The sequence below is a fragment of the Erinaceus europaeus genome, chromosome 18 (genome assembly GCF_950295315.1).
Source record: "Erinaceus europaeus chromosome 18, mEriEur2.1, whole genome shotgun sequence".
NCBI lineage: Eukaryota > Metazoa > Chordata > Mammalia > Eulipotyphla > Erinaceidae > Erinaceus > Erinaceus europaeus.
In genome coordinates, this window is record NC_080179.1 from 70,951,172 (window position 1) to 70,969,636 (window position 18,465).

The window sequence follows — 18,465 nt, forward strand, 5'->3', positions numbered from 1 at the left end:
CAGTCACCCAATGCTTAACTGCACATACTACCATGTAAATGACCTTGGTTAGATCCCAACTATTTAAATTGCCTATGACTAGGTAACCAGATGTGTGCGTGCACGTGTGTGCTCAAGCAAAGTTCCACAGCAACTTTCCTGCTATAGCCATTGGACACAGAATCAATGTGATACTATACCCATCAAGGATTTAAATTTATTAAAAACAAACAAAACTTATAGATTAAAAAAATCCTTTAGAGTCATGACAACATACCAGGTATCACCATCATTCTAGAATTAAAAAAAAAAACAACAAAAAACGATCATACAAAACAAAACCCACTGCCCTCTCCCGATCAAGAAGGACCACAACAGAATTGATTCTACTCACTGGAGGACACTGTGCAAGTTTGTCAGCTGCCACCAGTTGCACGTTTAAGTGTTTACTTTGGGACTTTCCTCTAGATTTAATCAAACGTTGTAAAACCTGTAGAAGAAGACATGAGTCTCAGTTCCTGACCGTGAGTTGGAAGAATGTCAAATAAAAGAAGATCTTTTTAGTAGCGTTTAAGCCCTCATATTAGTTTAGAGGAAATACAAACATGTGAACTAGAGGACACTGTCCACTTCCACCAGGACCCAGTTATCGTGGACTTGCTATGCTTAGCCTATGCTCACTGTGTGAGCCGCTGCTGGGATCTTGACAAACATGTGAACTAGAGGACACTGTCCACTTCCACCAGGACCCAGTTATCGTGGACTTGCTATGCTTAGCCTATGCTCACTGTGTGAGCCGCTGCTGGGATCTTGACAAACATGTGAACTAGAGGACACTGTCCACTTCCACCAGGACCCAGTTATCGTGGACTTGCTATGCTTAGCCTATGCTCACTGTGTGAGCCGCTGCTGGGATCTTGACAAACATGTGAACTAGAGGACACTGTCCACTTCCACCAGGACCCAGTTATCGTGGACTTGCTATGCTTAGCCTATGCTCACTGTGTGAGCCGCTGCTGGGATCTTGAGTTCCTGCCCTAGATTTTATCCAACGATTTCTAAGAGAGCCTTGTAAAATTGGGGGAAGTGATCTGAGCCAGGTCATTTATGTCCCAGTTCAGTTGAGTAATATTTTGCTTCACTCTCTCACTGTCAGATAAATATCTGAGTCATTTATACTGGGTTCTTTTTGTCACTGATAATCATCAAGGCATTTGGATTAATTTTCCATGAGTGAGACAACTTCATGATTGAAATCTGGACAAATAAACAAAGGACATATCTATCTTTCAGACTCTATTGCAGTTACCTTTTGTCATATACTTCCTTGCTCCTAATTTTTATAAAACTGCCCTCAAAACAGTATTAGCCTATGAAGCTCTTTCATTTGAATCTATATGTGAAGGTATATATGTCCTCAATAGTTCAATTCTTTTTTTTGCCTCCAGGGTTATTGCCAGGGCTCGGTGCCTACACCACAAATCCACTGACCCTGGAGACCATTTTTTTCCCTTTTGTTGCCCTTGTTATTTCATTATTGTTGTGGTTATTATTATTGTTGTTGTTGTCACTGGATAGGACAGAGAGAAATCGAGAGAGGAAGGGAAGACAGAGAAGGGGAGAGAAAGATAGACATCTGCAGACCTGCTTCACTGCCTGTGAAGCAACTCCCCCGCAGGTGGGGAGCCGGGGGCTCGAACCGGGATCCTTACGCTGGTCCTTGTGCTTTGAGCCATGTGCACTTAATCCACTGCACTACCACCCAATAGTTCATTTCTTGCAAGTAAGGACCTTACAGTTGAGGGCAGGTAACAAGAGTAATTGAAATTTATTTCACTGGTGGTCCAGGAGGTGGTGCAGTGGATAAAGCATTGGACTCTCAAGCATGAGGTCCTGAGTTCGATCCCCAGCAGGACATGTACCAGAGTGATATCTGGTTCTTTCTCTATCTCCTACCTGTCTCATGAATAAATAAATTAAATATTTTTTAAAAAGAAATTTATTTCACTGCAAGGAAGGGTACTTGTATCCCCTTCAGATCTGAGTCAGATAAACACCCCCCACCAGCAGCAGTCAGTCAAGGAATTCTTAATCCATACTAATGATACCCAAAGGATACAGTTTAGGTCAAAATCCCCAAGATTAAAAAAAAAAAATTCCCCAAGATCATCCTATGCAGAACCAGTGGCTGGAGAGATATAAGGCTGAGGGTATTCAAAATGAAGTCAGCTTCTACAGATACTTTTCACCCAGAAGAGGAGAAAAGTGATTTGGGTTGAAGTTATATTTGTATTTACACACTAAGTTATATTATTTTCTGTTTGTTTGCTTTTATTGCCACCTGGGTTATAATTAGGACTTGATGCCAGCACTATAAATCCACTGCTTTGGACTGCTGTTTTTTTTTTTTTTCTTTTTTCTTTTATTGGCTAGGACAGAGAGAAATTGAGAGGGGAGGGAGAGAAATAGAGGGAGAGAGAGAGAGATAGACACCTGCAGACCTGCTTCACCACTTGTGAAGCAACCCCCCCATGGGGAACGGGGCTTGAATATGGTAATATGTGCACTCAAGCTGGTACGACACCACCTGGCCCCCACTACATTATATTCTTAGGTGTACTAAAGAGAAATTGAATATTAAGATATCCCAAGGATGTCTACTTTATGTTGTCTTTATAAAACAACATACCTTTTAAGAAATGAAGCACCTCCAAATGAAAAGAAATGAATTTGAGGCTGCCTCACACTATTTCTTTATTTATTTACTTACTCGAGGACTGCTAAACTCCAGCTTCTAGTGGTTCTGGGAATTGAACCTGCGCACTTTTGTGCTCCAGACATGAGTATCTGTTTGCATAAACGCTATGCAAACCACTGTCTCAATTTTATTTTTTACTCTTTTAGTGTCATGAAGACACATGGTGGATATATCACTGTACTAAAATAACAGAATATATATATATATATATATTCATATTCCTAAAAAAAAAACCTAAAGGCAGATGTACAAGTCTATGATTTTCCTGACATACATATATTTTAATCCATGTACACAGACAATCAGTAATGTAAGACTAAACAGTGAACAGGAAATTTGCCAAGCTAGAAGCTGACATCTCTGAAAAGTCAAGCTTTATTTTTCTTCCCCTTTCCTGATTCTTTGTTTCATGCCAGGAAGTGAGCTTTTGAAGGAATGGGCTAATCCTTATTTGTTATTTCAAAATTTCTAAAACCTACACAGACTGGGGGAGTTATAAAACGATCCACTTCTGGTGTTGCAACCAGACATTTTCCATGCATGCTAACAAAAGTGAACACGGCATATAACAGTTCAGAAGAATGTAGTCTCTAGTTCCTAAGAAATGACTTGATTACCTTTGGAGACGAGACTTTCACGTGAACAATAATTGGTGCTAAGGAAGTCTTGATAAGTTGTGCTGGGTGATTGATGGTGTCTGCATCAAGAACGACCAATTGCAACGAACGTGCCAACTCAAATATTCGTTCGATTTCACTCTGTACTTCCGCTAAAAGGAGTGGTAACAGGTCATGGTTAACTTTTTTTTTTTTTTTTTCAAAAAATACCTTATTGACTTACTATAGTACAGAGTTTAGCAGTAGAGCTTCACACCTGTGTATGTGTGCATGTGCACACAAGAGTACAGCACATAGCACACCAATGGTCCCTGCGTCATGACAACGCCATAGTTTCTGTTTGTTTGGTGCCAAAGCTTCATACCTGTACAATTTCACTGTCCCTGGCAGATTTCCTTTTTTTTTTTTTAAAGCAGGTATCGGATGTGAGGGCGATCTGGCTAGCTAGGTGGGTGTCTGTGTCTGTCCGACAGGTGTCCCCTTCCTCCCTCACCGCTCCAAGTGCGTCCCTCCCCAAGCTGCACACTTGGTTGAAGAGGACGGTCTTCCCCGAATAGAGAGTGACTGGTCTGCGATCAAGAGTGTATGAGGAGCTGTGCTCCCTTGCTAGAACCTCCCAACAAGCTCTCCAAAAAAGCAGATATCTGAGACAGAGAGGTGCTGAGAGGGAGAGAGACAAAGAAAAGGGGAGACATCACAGTACCACTCTACCATTCATGAAGCTGCCCCTGGTACTGTGCACAGTGCCGCTGTGTTGCTCTGGAGGCTTAAGCCTAGGTCCTTGTACGTGACAAAGGATGCTTTCTACCAGGTCAGCTCTCTCCCAGTCCCAGTCAGGGTTATTTTTTTTTATTAACTCTTATTTTAAAACATTACCCCTTTCAGATATATCTATGCTACACAATGGAATGTTTTTCAATTTGAAAGTTGATTCTTAGTGATTTAACAGTGGTTCGTATGGCAAAGCAGACACACTGAAGATGAGCTACCTCATCGACCTACCTGTGATCTTTTTTGGACCCCAGTGCTTCAACTTCAGTGGTGCCAACACTGCCCAAACTACACTTGTAGGGGATTGTGAGGATATGGTTGAGCATGGTGTGGGGCCTCCTATTGAAAAGCGGGAGCCTGATTGGCACGACCTTTTTGTCAGTCTCTCTCTACTTGAGATCGAGCATGGAAGAAAATGACCACCAGGGAAAAGTCCCCTCTATCGGCCTCCCTGCCTCACAGTAGCCCACTCCACTCCCTTATTATCTCCATAATCCTTGTTTTGCCTGAATGTCCCCTCCCTACTTCCCCACCCATTCCATTCCTTTGATCATAGCTGATCTATCTTCTCTCTGCCCTCAGGACCCCCCTCTGGCTGCTGGTTACTGATAACCTTGCTTTCTCGTTTCTTTAACCCATTAAACCTCTTGCTCAACAATTACTGGGAAAGTCCTGACCCTCCCCAGACCCTTTGCCTCCCTACCATATATGTATTGTACACATGTCACTTCCTCCTGTGACCCCTTATAAGCCCTGCTTTGCTGTTCAATAGATGGATTTTGTGCATGAAACATTCCCCTGGTGATCTCTGGTGGCATCTCTTGCTACATAGGGAAAGATCCAGTCACTCACCCCTACTGCCCTGGAACATTCCTTCTGCACCCCCGCTCCCAAATCTGGTGCACAACAGAACGGGTAAACCCTAAAGTTTCTGCCCGGGAAGAGGCCTCTCCACTGAAGAGGCCGACGTACACTGGGACACCCACCTCATAAGCTACTCTAAGAAAAGAGGGGTCACACGTGCAGCTTGGTAACATACACCAATGGTGTACCTTGGACTTTCCTATATACATTAGCTACTCTTTGCGCCTTAAAGGTTCTAAGAAGTCTCATAGTAAAAACACACTGCAAATGTTCAATCCATGATTTCAAAATTTCCAGTTCCAAGCCAATTTTTTTCATTGTTTTAAACCCCTTCTTCCTTCCTTCACCCTTTCTCTCTCCCAGCCATCTCTCTCCCACTTTACCACTCTCTCACTCTGTCTTAAATAAAAACGTATGAATATAAATATATATATACACACATGTACATACAGATACATACACATGCTTGGAGTGGTTCAGGCCTGAAAACTCAGCAAAAATCATGACAGAAAAAAAAATGAATGTTTTAAAAGATGGAATTTATAGCTGTCAAGCTCAGGCAAAAAAACTGTAAAGTCATGGGCCCCTTGGAATATACTTAAAATAGACCTAATAACTTTTTCCAAAATGGAAACCCCAAATCTCATCTGCTATAGTCTTGCCTTTAGGTTCCAGATTATTAAACAACTTGTTCTGCTTTATGTCTTAAAGCTTCTTCAGATACCAAGCTGCAGATGCTACCATGACGCCAACCTGACACCCCAGGGCAGAAAACCTCACCAATGTACCCTGGAATCCCATCTCTCCAGAGCCCTGACCCACTAGGGAAACATAGAAACAGGCTGGGAGTGTGGATCAGCCTACCAACGCCCATGTTCAGCGGAGAAGCATTACAGAAGCCAGACCTTCCACCTTCTGCACCCCACAAGGACCCTGGGTCCATACTCCCAGAGGGATAGTGAGTATGTAAGCTGTCTAGTAAGGAGATTGGATACAGAGTTCTGGTGGTGGGAGTTGTGTGGGATTTTACCCCTTATCCTAGGGTTCTGTTGATATTTTCTATTTTTATTTTATAATGATAAAAAAAAAGATGGATTTGCATAAGACCAGTTTAATAGCTCACGTGGGTAGTGTACTGCTATGTGTACTTGTACCCAGATCCACGTCTGGCCTCTACCACATAAGGAAGCTATGGTGTCTCTCTCTCTCTCTCTTACACACACACACACACGCACACACACACACACACACACACACACACACACACACACACACACGGCCGCACACATACACATCTTTCTCTCTCTCTGCCTCTCTCTGAAACATAAACCAAAATATTTTTTTAAAATGGAGTTGCGGGAGTCGGGCTGTAGCGCAGCGGGTTAAGCGCAGGTGGCGCAAAGCACAAGGACCGGCATAAGGATCCCAGTTCGAACCCCGGCTCCCCACCTGCAGGGGAGTCGCTTCACAGGCGGTGAAGCAGATCTGCAGGTGTCTGTCTTTCTCTCCCCCTCTCTGTCTTCCCCTCCTCTCTCCATTTCTCTCTGTCCTATCCAACAACGACAACAACAATAATAACTACAACAATAAAACAACAAGGGCAACAAAAGGGAATAAATAAATAAAAAATAAATTTAAAAAAATGGAGTTGCACAGAACAGTCTGCTCGTTCTGACTCTGCACACAGGAAGAGGGCACTGAAAGACGTGAGTCTTGGAGTGTGAGTGCTGCGGGTAGAGCACACCACCGCAGGCACTCACAGAAACCTCCAACAATCTCTAGAGATGAGTGCCGTGATTTACCAACAAAGTGGACTCACTCTTGTGGAGAGTGACTTCAGTCCCCACAACCTCCCTCTCACGGGTTCCCGTGGATTTCAGGATGCTTTCTGATCCGTGCCCCAGGAAAGAGATGCTAACATGCCTGGCTTTCGTTCTGAATTGTGTTGCTACTGCCACTTAAAAAAAAAAAAGAAAATCACCACAACTCTGGGTACTGTCAGCTGGCCGTAGAAGCATCACGGACACCATTGTCTAGCTTTCTTCTAAAGACCGGAGAAGGCTGGGCATCTCATTTCCCTTTGTGTCAGCTACGACTTGGGTATGATAGATATCATTAGCCTCGACGAGAGGCTTGGGGCCAAGGGGTATGATGAGTGTTCTCAAGTGGTTCGGCAGTAACAGATCAGGAGAGCCTGTTGAGGTTAGACTCACCAGGCTGCTAGTTAGCTAAATGACTACAGCTGAGAGCGAGAAGGCGCTGGCTGCTCCAGGATTCTGCTCTGTTCTTCTCGATGGTAAACATTCTTCTCTCCAGTTCATTCACACACCGCATACACAATAGGGCACAAATCACAGAAGACATTCACAAACACAGTATGTTTTCTTCCAGGCTGAAGGCACAGCTCAGAGAATGTCTTACCTAGACTGGACCGAGTGTTGGAACGCTCAATGATTGCTCTCTTGCTGGGATTATTTAGGACAGACCTCTTAGCAAGAGAAATGTCAGCTGTCACTCTCGTTATGGATATCCTATGAATGGGAGCACAGAACAGAACAAGCCAGTAAAAATGTTATGGAATCCTCTGAGTGAGTCATAAGCACAGTACTTAATAACCACTTAACATATTACAGTGCAACCACAGTATAGTAAACATTGGCTATGAGAATTTTAAACAGACTCTGGCAAGTATTAAAATATAACCAAAGCAGAACAGAGAAAGGTTTTTTTTTTAGCTATCTAACAAACAAATAAACAAACAAACAAGTATCCCAGAAGTAATGTTTTCTTGTTAATCTTAAAAAATACAGTTCTTCCTCCATTATAACCTTGCCTTCCTGAATTTGCTTTAATTCACACCATGGCAGTGGGGGGCGGTCAAGACTTGACAACACACCATGCTCTTTCCAGGAAGCAGCGATAAAACTCCTCCACAATTCAGCTGAACAAGACCTTCAAGATCTACACATGCTCTCCCCCAGCTTATCAATCCAAAGGGGATTTCTTCTTCCTTTAGATTAAAGATCATCAACTAGTAGGTAGCTCTACTGCATGTCTGGTGCTGAATCTTTAGTTCAGGATGCATTTCTCCATAAAGACTTATTTCATTTCCAAGAATATGAAAAAGGTAGTTCCTTTTCTGCAGGTTCCTTAACATATGTGCATAGGGTTTTGAGTGCACACGGTGGGTACTGATAAGATACTATAGTTGACCGTGGTGTAGGGATGATACCAAGAGTTTGCTCAGTTAGAAAGTACTCGACAGTTTTGAAGAGAATAAAGCAAAAGCATTACAAGCGCATGGAAAGCATCTTAGTTACACATCCTTTATCAAGACCCTCTGGGATTTAGAACTTTCGCAGTCGTTCCTTTAAACTGGAATTGCTTAACTTCAGGCTACCATCTACCTATAGAATACAAAGGATGCCTCTCTGAGGTAGATCTTTCTCCATTCTTATCTTCAGAGCTTGGCAGAGTTCTTATGAGAAGACAGGCATGCAAGACCTCTTTCATTTTATACACAAATCAGAGCACCCACCCTCCACTATTTTTCAAACTTCTTTCAGGGATAAAAACTGGAAAGGGGGAGAGTCGTTAACTATTACTGAGTTCTACATAACTTCACACCCATTTGGGAACAGTACTGTAAACACTCTCAAATTCTTCTTTACCTGGATTCAAAAGCCTGAAACCTCAGGGAGAATTGAAATGGTCCTGTTTGCAAATGGTTGGAAGTGACTTCTCTAAACCAATGGACTGTTTAATACTTCTGGTGCCATTTTAAAGCAAAGCACACCCTGTGTCACTCTATTGTCTTTTTTTGTTTTCTCCCAATGTTTTTTTTTTCTTTTTAAAATAATTTTTAATCTGTCATTAATAATTGCTTACAAGATCATAAGGTCATGATGTATAGTTGCACACCACACCCATCACCAGAGTTCCATTTTTCTCACGCCCTCAATCTCCCCCTCTAGTATCAATAATGTGAAGATGGTAGGGAAGTTACCAGTGTTTATTATTTTTATAGACTTTATTGGGTTTCTTTTTCAGAGTTTATTTATTTTAATGAAATACAGAGAGGAAGAGCACTTCTCTGCGCTGGTTTATAGTAGTGCTGGGGACTGCACCTAGGGCCTCTGAGCCTCAGGCATGAAGTCTCTGCACAAGCATGATGCTGTTTTTCACCACCCCCCATGCTTTTTAACTGTTTTAAATACTAGGCTCCTGTAAAGTAGTTGATGCATTTCTTTTTTAAAAAATATTTATTTTCCCTTTTTGTTGCTCTTGTTGTTTATTGCTGTAGTTATTATTGTTGTTAGTGATGTCGTTGTGGTTGCATAGGACAGAGAGAAATGGAGAGAAGAGGGGAAGACAGAGAGGGGGAGAGAAAGACAGACACCTGCAGACCTGCTTCACCGCCTGCGAAGCGACCTCCCTGCAGGTGGGGAGCCGGGGGCTCGAACCAGGATCCTTATATTGGTCCTTGTCCTTTGCGCCATGTGCACTTAACCAGTTGATGCATTTCTGACCCGTTTTCTACAGAAACCAAGTTCTGAAAAAGCCTCCCGGGCCACTGACCACTGTGAAGGGAGATTGAGATGGCCAGTCTGAGCCTTCCACTGCCTGTTCGGCAAACACCTCTCTCTACATTTCTGCTTCTTACTCTGAGGCTCTAAGGTGGTGTCACTGTAAAAAGTCGTTTAGCTGGAAAAACTACTGGAACACAATGGCTGAATACAATTTCTTCATTTTCCTCAAGAAGAAAACAGATTCAGGAAGTCTCGTGAGGTTAGAGGGTAAGAAGGTCCAACATAGAGGTCGCTAGCACTCAACTATATATCCTTAGTCACATGAATTAACAATTCTCTATGTTTACAGCTTTATACTCTAGAAACCTTGAATCCCCGGACAGGAGTCAAGTTAGCAAGAATGGACGCACAGCCTCGGCCATGTGCTGAGACTTCGTCAGGACTCAAAGAGATCAAGTTCAAGTGAAGCCCACTTATGAGTCTGTTACTTAGTGAGTGCAGTAGCATGACACCTCCCAGAAACACCAGGGCCTGCAGCTCCTTCTCTTTACAGAAGAGGGTTTCTATCTTTGTATGTTTTTCTGAGTTTGTTGTTTCTTTGCTGTTTTGAGAAGTGGAGTTGCCAGCCAGGTGGTGGTGCACCTAGTTGAGAGCACGTTTCAACACACAAGGACCGAGGTTCGAGCCCCTAGTCCCCACCTGTAGGGGGGAAAGTTTCACAAGTGGTGAAGCAGTGCTGCAGGTGTCTCTCTGTCTCTCACCCTCTCTATCATCCCTCTTCCCTAATTTCTGTCTGTCTCTTTCCGATAAATAAATAAAGATAATAATAAAAAAAATTTTTAAAAAAGAGAGAAGTGGAGTTGCTAGGAAGAAGCACAGTCAAGTTCCAGAGCAATTCAAATGTAGGACAAGGTCAGTGGTATAGGGAGAGAATTCAACTTTCTAGAATAATGACTTTGGGAGGACTCAATGATTCTATTCCTCTCAAGGGAAAATGAAATTTTCTAGTTCTGTACAAGCCAAATAGTTCTTAAAATTTGAAGGAATTATCCACAGATCCTCTTATTTTTTTCTGGGCCATAAACACACGTTAATAGAGCTATTTCTAAATACCTCCAAAATTTTGTTAAAACAAAAAACTGCTTCATAGATTAAAAAAAAAAAAACAGAAAAAAATGTGGACAGTAAAGTGTTCTCTTGCTCTAGCTGTAATTAAAATAGACATTGATTTCCTAGTACAAATTATTTCTTTTTCAAAAAATATTTATTTTCCCTTTTGTTGCCCTTGTTTTTTTATTGTTGTTGTTATTGTTGTCGTTGTTGGATAGGACAGAAAGAATTGGAGAGAGGAGGGGAAGACAGAGAGGGGGAAAGAAAGACACTTGCAGACCTGCTTCACAGCCTGTGAAGTGACTCCCCTGCAGGTGGGGGCCGAGGGCTTGAACCGGGATCCTTAGGTCAATCCTTGCATTTTGTGCCATGTGCGCTTAACCCACTGCGCTACCGCCCTACTCCCCCAAAATTATTTCTTAAATTTTAAAAAATGCATGAAAGAGCGGGGGGGGGGTGGTTAACAGACACAGACCCAGCCATCCAATAATACAAAGGAGGGCAGGTGACGGCACCTGATTCAATGCACACACTGCCATGAATATGGGACTTGGGTTTGAGTCCCCGCTCCCCACCTGCAGCAGGGCAACTTCATGAGTGGTGAAGCAGGTCTGCAGGTTTCTATCTTTCTCCCTATTTCTCCCTCCTATCTCAATTTCTTTCTGTCCTATCAAATAAAAAATAGAAAGAAAAAAAAAGGAAAAAAATGATGGTCAGGAGCTGTGGATTCATACTGCTGGCACTGAGCCTAAGTGATAACCATGGTGACAATAAAACAAACACGAGACAGTTCTATTTTCTGTGCAATGACACTTCTATGAGCAAAATTACATAAAAGTCCAAACTGCAATTCTCACCACAGGAACCCCGTATCCCCTCCCCTCCCCTGATAGCTTTTCTATTCTTTAACCCTCTGGGAGTATGGACCCAGGGTCATTGTGGGATGCAGAAGGTGGAAGGTCTGGCTTCTGTAATTGCTTCCCCGCTGAACATGGGCGTTGACTGGTCGATCCATACTCCCAGCCTGTCGCGCTCTTTCCCTAGTGGGACGGGGTTCTGGGGAAGCGGGGCTCCAGGACACATTGGTGGGGTCGTCTGTCCAGGGAAGTCCAGTTGGCATCATGTTAGCATCTATAACCTGGCAGCTGAAAAAAAGAATTAACATACAAAGCCAAACAAACTGTTGACCAATCATGAACCTAAAGGCTGGAATAGTTCAGATGAAGAGTTGGGGGGTGTCCATTTTGTAGATAGTTAGTAGTCCTATTTTAGTGATATTCCAAAGAGCCCATGACTATACTAGTTTTTATTTTTCATTTATTGTTTATTTTATTTTTTTTCCTGAGCCTGACATCTGATATGCAGGTGGGTCCCAGTTATTGCCTGGGGAGATGATGTCATGGCTGGAAAAAGGACCAGAAAGCTGGATCAGGGAAGAGAGTAGCTCCCAAATATGGGAAAGGTGTATAAATATTGTTGACGGTAAACCCCATCTGGTGGTGAGAATTGTGTGGAGCTGTATCTCATCCTATGTTTTTTTTTTTTTTTATCAGTGTTTCCTTTTTATAAATAAAAATTTTAAAAGTCTAAACTGTTTTTTGCATAAGGTTCCCACCAATGTAATTGCATTCATCCTTGAATGCTATCTTGCTTTCAAATTTTTCCTTTTTCCTTTTTTTTTTTTTCTTCAACTTGTAGAGATAGCCTTTCCACATCAGGTGTCTTTCAGTACTTTCATGCATCTTACTTGGTGTGGGTCTCTAGAAGGTGCCACTAAGAACATTCTGTGATCTACTGTCAGTACAATCATTGCCACTTCATGGCGCTCTGGTTAACAAAGGACTGCTTATATGACAGTGGTCCCAAAAGGCTATGACATACAGCTTAGATATGTGGCGGACTACACTGCTGGGGCTGGTGTGATTACATTCTGTGATGCTCACACAATGATGACCTCCCTTAAGAGTCCATTCTTTTCTTTTCTTTTCTTTTAATTTTTATTTATAAAAAGGAAACACTAACAAAAACCACAGGATAAGAGGGGTACACCTCAGAATTTATCTCCGATTCAAAGTGAATGATGAAAATAGTTACCAGCTGGAAAAAAGAAGACTAACAGGAGTTAAGTTTTCCCAGCAGATTGGTTATAAGTAGCAAATGTGTCTGAAAATCAGAAAAAAAAAATCATCTTCAAAATCTAATAAATCTGAACCTAGACAAACTGTTGCTTATTTCTGTTTCATCACAGTTGCTACAATCCATCATGAGCTTTAAATATTAGTTTTCTTTGATTTTCTATAGAAAGATATTATTTTCGTTATGACACATTCCTGAAAAATAATTAATACTTTCATGTTGTTAGTGAAACAGTTATAAGATCCTTGTATACTCTATCCTTGATATATCTGATACTATATAGTCTTGTTACTATATTATTACTACTTTAAACTAGTCGTTGCCATAGAAAAAGTGTTGCAAAGAATAAGATGATACACTATCAATAGGGAAGGGACAAAAAGTATGGAGAGACAATTAGAATTCTTGTGGGATATTTCTCTTGCTGGTTATGTGGCCATGGACAAGTCACCCATCACAGATCGGTATTACATTGATTTGTATTTTAATCAATAAATAATGTATTTGCCAAACTATCCCATAGGATTGTCACTTGGAACAAGCAAGGTAACATATAAAAGCTCCTTCTTAATTAGTGAATTGACTTTTCAGTTCATAAACAAGATAACTAGCGGAGAAGAGACAAACTGAAGAAGACAGTTTCTTTTTTCTTTTTTTTTTTTTTCTTTCCTAACTTCAGAAGTTAGCAGTCTATCTCCCAGTGTCAGAGTGGGGGAAACTTACATTTTAAGAATGATGGGGCAGGCTGGGGTTAAGCACACATGGCACAAAGCACAAGGACCAGTCTAAGGATCCCAGTTCGAGCCCCCAGCTCCCCACCTACAGGGGGGTTGCTTCGCAAGCATCTCGATTTCTCTCTGTCCTATCCAATAGCAACAACAGCTATAACAACAATAACAAGGGGGCAGAACCAAGATGGCGACTTGGAAACAACACCTGACGTGAGCTCCACAAAGCAGCAGCTTAAACCTGGGATTCTCTGGATAGGGTAGGATTCCGGGCCATTGGCATAGAGGTGAACTGGGGTGGTCAGAGTGACACCAAAAGAGTCCTATAACTCTTGGGCTGGCAAACAGAGGCAAAAGAAATCTTTGGCTTGATTATTTCTGAACTCGTCCCTCCCCCCAACCCCAGCCCCAGAACTAATCCCCAAGGCCTGGCAGCCGCTCCCAGCGGGCTTCCTGCTGAGCTATTTTCTTCACCAAAATTCCTGGCTCACCAGGGGTGTCATTCCAAGCCTTTTTCTTTTTGTTTTCCTTCTGTTTTTTTTTTTTTTTTTTAGGTGGCTGGAGCTCTATTTGAATGACAAAAAACCTGACCAGAGCCTTAGCCCTGCCTGGGAGGGTTTTTGTTTTGCTCTGTTTTTTTTTTTTCATTTTATTATTATTTTTTTAATATTTATTTTATTTATTTATTCCCTTTTGTTGCCCTTGTTGTTTTTTTATTGTTGTAGTTATTATTGTTGTTGTTGTTGTTGGATAGGACAGAGAGAAATGGAGACAGGAGGGGCAGACAGAGAGGGGGAGAGAAAGACAGACACCTGCAGACCTGCTTCACCGCCTGTGAAGCGACACCCCTGCAGGTGGGGAGCCGGGGTTCGAACTGGGATCCTTATGCCGGTCCTTGTGCTTTGCGCCACCTGTGCTTAACCCGCTGCGCTACCGCCCGACTCCCTGCTCTGTTTTGTTTTTATACTTCTTATAATTGGCTTTGGTCAGGCTGCCTGCAGCCAATCTGGAGTGGTCCAAGCAGCAGACTGACTGTTAGGGTTCTTTACTCTATTTTATTTTATTACTATTATATACACGTGTCCCTTTTTCCTCTTCCTTCTTCAGGCTGACCAAAATTAACTGTTGTTATTTTTCCATTGACAGGTGACTGGGTGTCCTATCCGTTGTGAGAGAAACTTGTTTCTTGCTCCCTCTTGCCTCCACTCTCCTTTTTCTCTCCTCCTAGCTAATTCAGAAAAACAAGCAAATAAACAAAAAAAACCTCTTTCCTTTCACTATTTTTTTTATTTTTGTTTTTTTAATTTTTTTATTATATTTATTAATTTTCCCTTTTGTTGCACTTTTTTATTATTGTTGCTGTTATTGATGTTGTCGTTGTTGGATAGGACAGAGAGAAATGGAGAGAAGAGGGGAAGACAGAGGGGAGAGAGAAAGACGGACACCTGCAGACCAGCTTCACTGCCTATGAAGCGACTCCACTGCAGGTGGGGAGCAGGGATCTCGAACTGGGATCCTTAAGCCAGTCCTTGGCTTTGCGCCATGTATGCTTAACCCGCTGTTCTACTGCCCGACTCCCTTTACTTCCTTCTTTCACTTTCTGAATTCACTGATACTCATTTGTGAATTATTTTGTGGAAGAAATCTGACTCTGAGTGGACTCTGTGTGTGTGAGTGTGTGTGTCTCTCTTTTCTACTTCCCTTTCTCCTCTTGCTATTCCTAGAATTTATAGTGGACAGTGGATTTGCATAATTGTCTATTCTTGCTCTCCCTTTCTTCCTTTCTCTTTGTTTTTCTTTTGGTTTTTGTTGCTATTTTTTCTTGGACTACAGGTATTATTTGACTAACTGGTATTGGTTGAAGTGCATCAATCCTTGCTTCAGTTGCTATTGTTGTAATTTGAGGTTTGTGGCTGCATTTGTGAAAGGGCTTTAGTATAGTGTGGCTTGTACTCAAAACACAACAACTGAAGAATGACAGAACAGAAGAATACAAACCACATCAATTTAAAAAAAAAAAAAAAGGTTAAATCAAGAGCAAATAAAACTGCTACCACAATGAATCAGGACAGGAACCCAGAAGAAACTCCAAATCAGTCATAAGTAACCATAAATAAGAAAAGTATGCAAGCAATAACAAACCTAATAATCACAGAAATGAAGACAACTATGGAGGAAAGGGCTATCCGAATTAGGGAAAGAACAGATGAGACCCTCAAGGAAAATATTAGCTACCTCAAGGTAATTAGAGAACTGAAAGCTGAAATTGCTGAGCTAAAAGGCCAATTAGCAGAGCAAGCTAATACTATAACTGAACTGAAGAGAAAGAAGCTGAGGGAAGGGAAATCAGGATAATAGAAGCAGAAAACAGAATTAGCCAGACAGAGGATGAGCTAGGGAAAACTAATAAAGATGTAAAAGACTTCAAGAGATTGAGAGACACTGAAAACAACAGAGACATATGGGATGATCTCAAAAAAGTCACATTCATATAATTGGCCCACCAGAGGAAGAGAGGAAGGGGAAGTAAACATCCTAGAGGAAATAATAGAAGAAAACTTCCTAGACCTCAACAACAGAAAGGACATTAAGATTCAAGAGGCCCAGAGAATCCCAAACAGAATCAACCCAGAACTGAGGCACCAAGACACATCATAGTTACAATGAAAAGAAGTAAGGATAAAAAAGGACCCTAAAGGCTGCAAGAGAAAAACAAAAACTCACATACAGGGGAAAACCCATAAGACTATCAGCAGACTTCTCCACTCAAACTCTAAAAGCCAGAAGCAAATGGCAAGATATCTGCCGAGCCCTGAATATAAAAGAGTTTCAACCAAGGATAATATATACTGCTAGACTTTCATTCAAACTAGATAGAAGGATCAAAACCTTCTCAGACAGGCAACAGTTAAAGGAGGTGACCATCACCAACTAAGCCTGCCCTGAAAGAGGTTCTAAAAGACTTCTTATAAAAAAGAACATCACCATAATACTTGCCACATATCAGACCAAATAAAAAGTTGTTGAATGGCACCACAATACTTTAAATCCATAATATCAATAAATTCCCATGGCTTAAACTCACCCATTAAAGGGCACAGAGTGGGAGGATGGATCAGAGAACACAACCCAACCATATGTTGCTTGCAATAATCTCACCTGACCCAACAAGACAAACACAGACTTAAAGTGAAAGGATGGAAAACTATTATACAGGCTAATGGACCACAAAAAAAGGCAGGAACAACTATTCTCATCTCTGACAAAATAGACTTTAAATTAAATAAAGTAGTAAAAATTAGGCAAGGCCATTACATAATGATTAGAGGATCAATCAACTGAGAAGATTTGATAATTATTAACATCTATGCACCCAATGAGGGCCCATCTAAATACACCAAACACCTACTGAAAGAACTACAAAAATACATCAATAGTAATACAATAATAGTGGGAGACTTCATCACCCCACTCTCACACTTAGACAGATTAACAAGCGAGACTCAGCAAAGAAACAAGAGAATTAAATGACTAGATGGACAGACTAGACCTCCTGGACATTTTCAGAGTTCTTCACTGCCAAAAAATGGAATACACATTCTTTTCAAATCCACACAGCACATCCTTAAGGATAGACCACATTAGGCCACAAAGACAGTATCAACAAATTTAAGAGCATTGAAATCATCCCAAGTACCTTCTCAGACCAAAGTGGAGTAAAGCTAACACTGAACAACAAACAGAAAATTACTAAAAGTCACAAAATTTGGAAACCCAACAACATGCTGTTTAAGAACCGCTAGGACAGAGATTCACTTGAACAAGAAATTCAAATGTTCTTGGAAACAAATGAAAATGAAGACAAAAGCTATCAAAATATTTGGGACACAGCTAAAGCAGTATGGAGAGGGAAATTCATAGCCATACAACCACACATTAGAGAACAAGAAAAAGCTCAAATGACCTTACTGCATGCCTTAAGGACTTAGAGGAAGAGGAACAAAAGAACCCTAAAGCAACCAGAAGGACGGAAATCACTAAAATTAGAGCAGAAATAAACAACATTGAAAATAAGAGAACCATAAAAAAAGGGGGAAGAAGACTCAAATAAATAGAATTATAAATGATAGAAGGGATAGCACAACTGACACCACAGAAATCCAGAAAATCATGCAAAACTTCTATGAAGAACTATATGCCACCAAGCTAGAGAATCTGGAAGAAATGGAAGAATTCTTAGAAACATATGCCCTTCCAAAACTGAACCAAGAAGAACTACACAACCTAAACACACCAATCACAGACAAAGAAATAGAAACAGTTATTAAGAATCTTCCCAACCACAAAAGTCCTGGACCAGATAGCTTCACAAATGAATTCTACAAAACCTTCAGGAAGTAATTAATACCTATAATTCTAAAGCTCTTCCACAAGATTGAAGAAACAGGAACACTCCCTTCCACCTTCTATGAAGCCAACATCACCCTGATACCAAAAGCAGATAGGGACACAACAGAAAAGGAAAACTACAGACCAATATCTCTGATGAACATAGATGCCAAAATATTAAACAAGATCCTGGTCAACCAGATACAGCAGTATATCAAAAATATTGTTCATCATGACCACGTGGGGAGACAGAGGCAGGCTGGGAGTATGGATCAACCTGTCAACACCCATGTTCAGCAGGGAGGCAATTACAGAAGCCAGACCGTCCACTTTCCACATCTCACAATGACCTTGGGTCCATACTCCCAGAGGGATAAAGAATAGGAAAGCTATCAGGGGAGGGGATGGGATACGGAGTTCTGGTGGTGGAAATTGTGTGGAGTTGTACCCCTCTAATCCTATGGTTTTTGTCAGTGTTTCCTTTTTATAAATAATATTAATAAATAACAATAACAACCATAACAAGGGCAACAAAATGGGGAAAATAGCCTCCAGGAGCAGTGGATTCATAGTGTTGGCACCGA

The 18,465-nt window shown here is 41.3% G+C and overlaps 1 protein-coding gene across 7 annotated transcripts in view; it reads right to left on the minus strand.

Moving 5' to 3' along the window:
* Window positions 1–18,465, minus strand: part of CACNB4 (calcium voltage-gated channel auxiliary subunit beta 4) — a 250,075-nt gene that overhangs the window by 34,883 nt on the left and 196,727 nt on the right. For all 7 annotated transcript variants that reach the window (XM_060178142.1, XM_060178146.1, XM_007527341.3 and 4 more), the window contains 3 exons: window positions 7,411–7,520; window positions 3,355–3,506; window positions 374–469 (listed from right to left, as the gene is read on the minus strand). In XM_060178142.1, coding sequence (XP_060034125.1) covers window positions 374–469; window positions 3,355–3,506; window positions 7,411–7,520 — 358 coding nt within the window. The remainder of the gene's footprint in view (window positions 1–373; window positions 470–3,354; window positions 3,507–7,410; window positions 7,521–18,465) is intronic.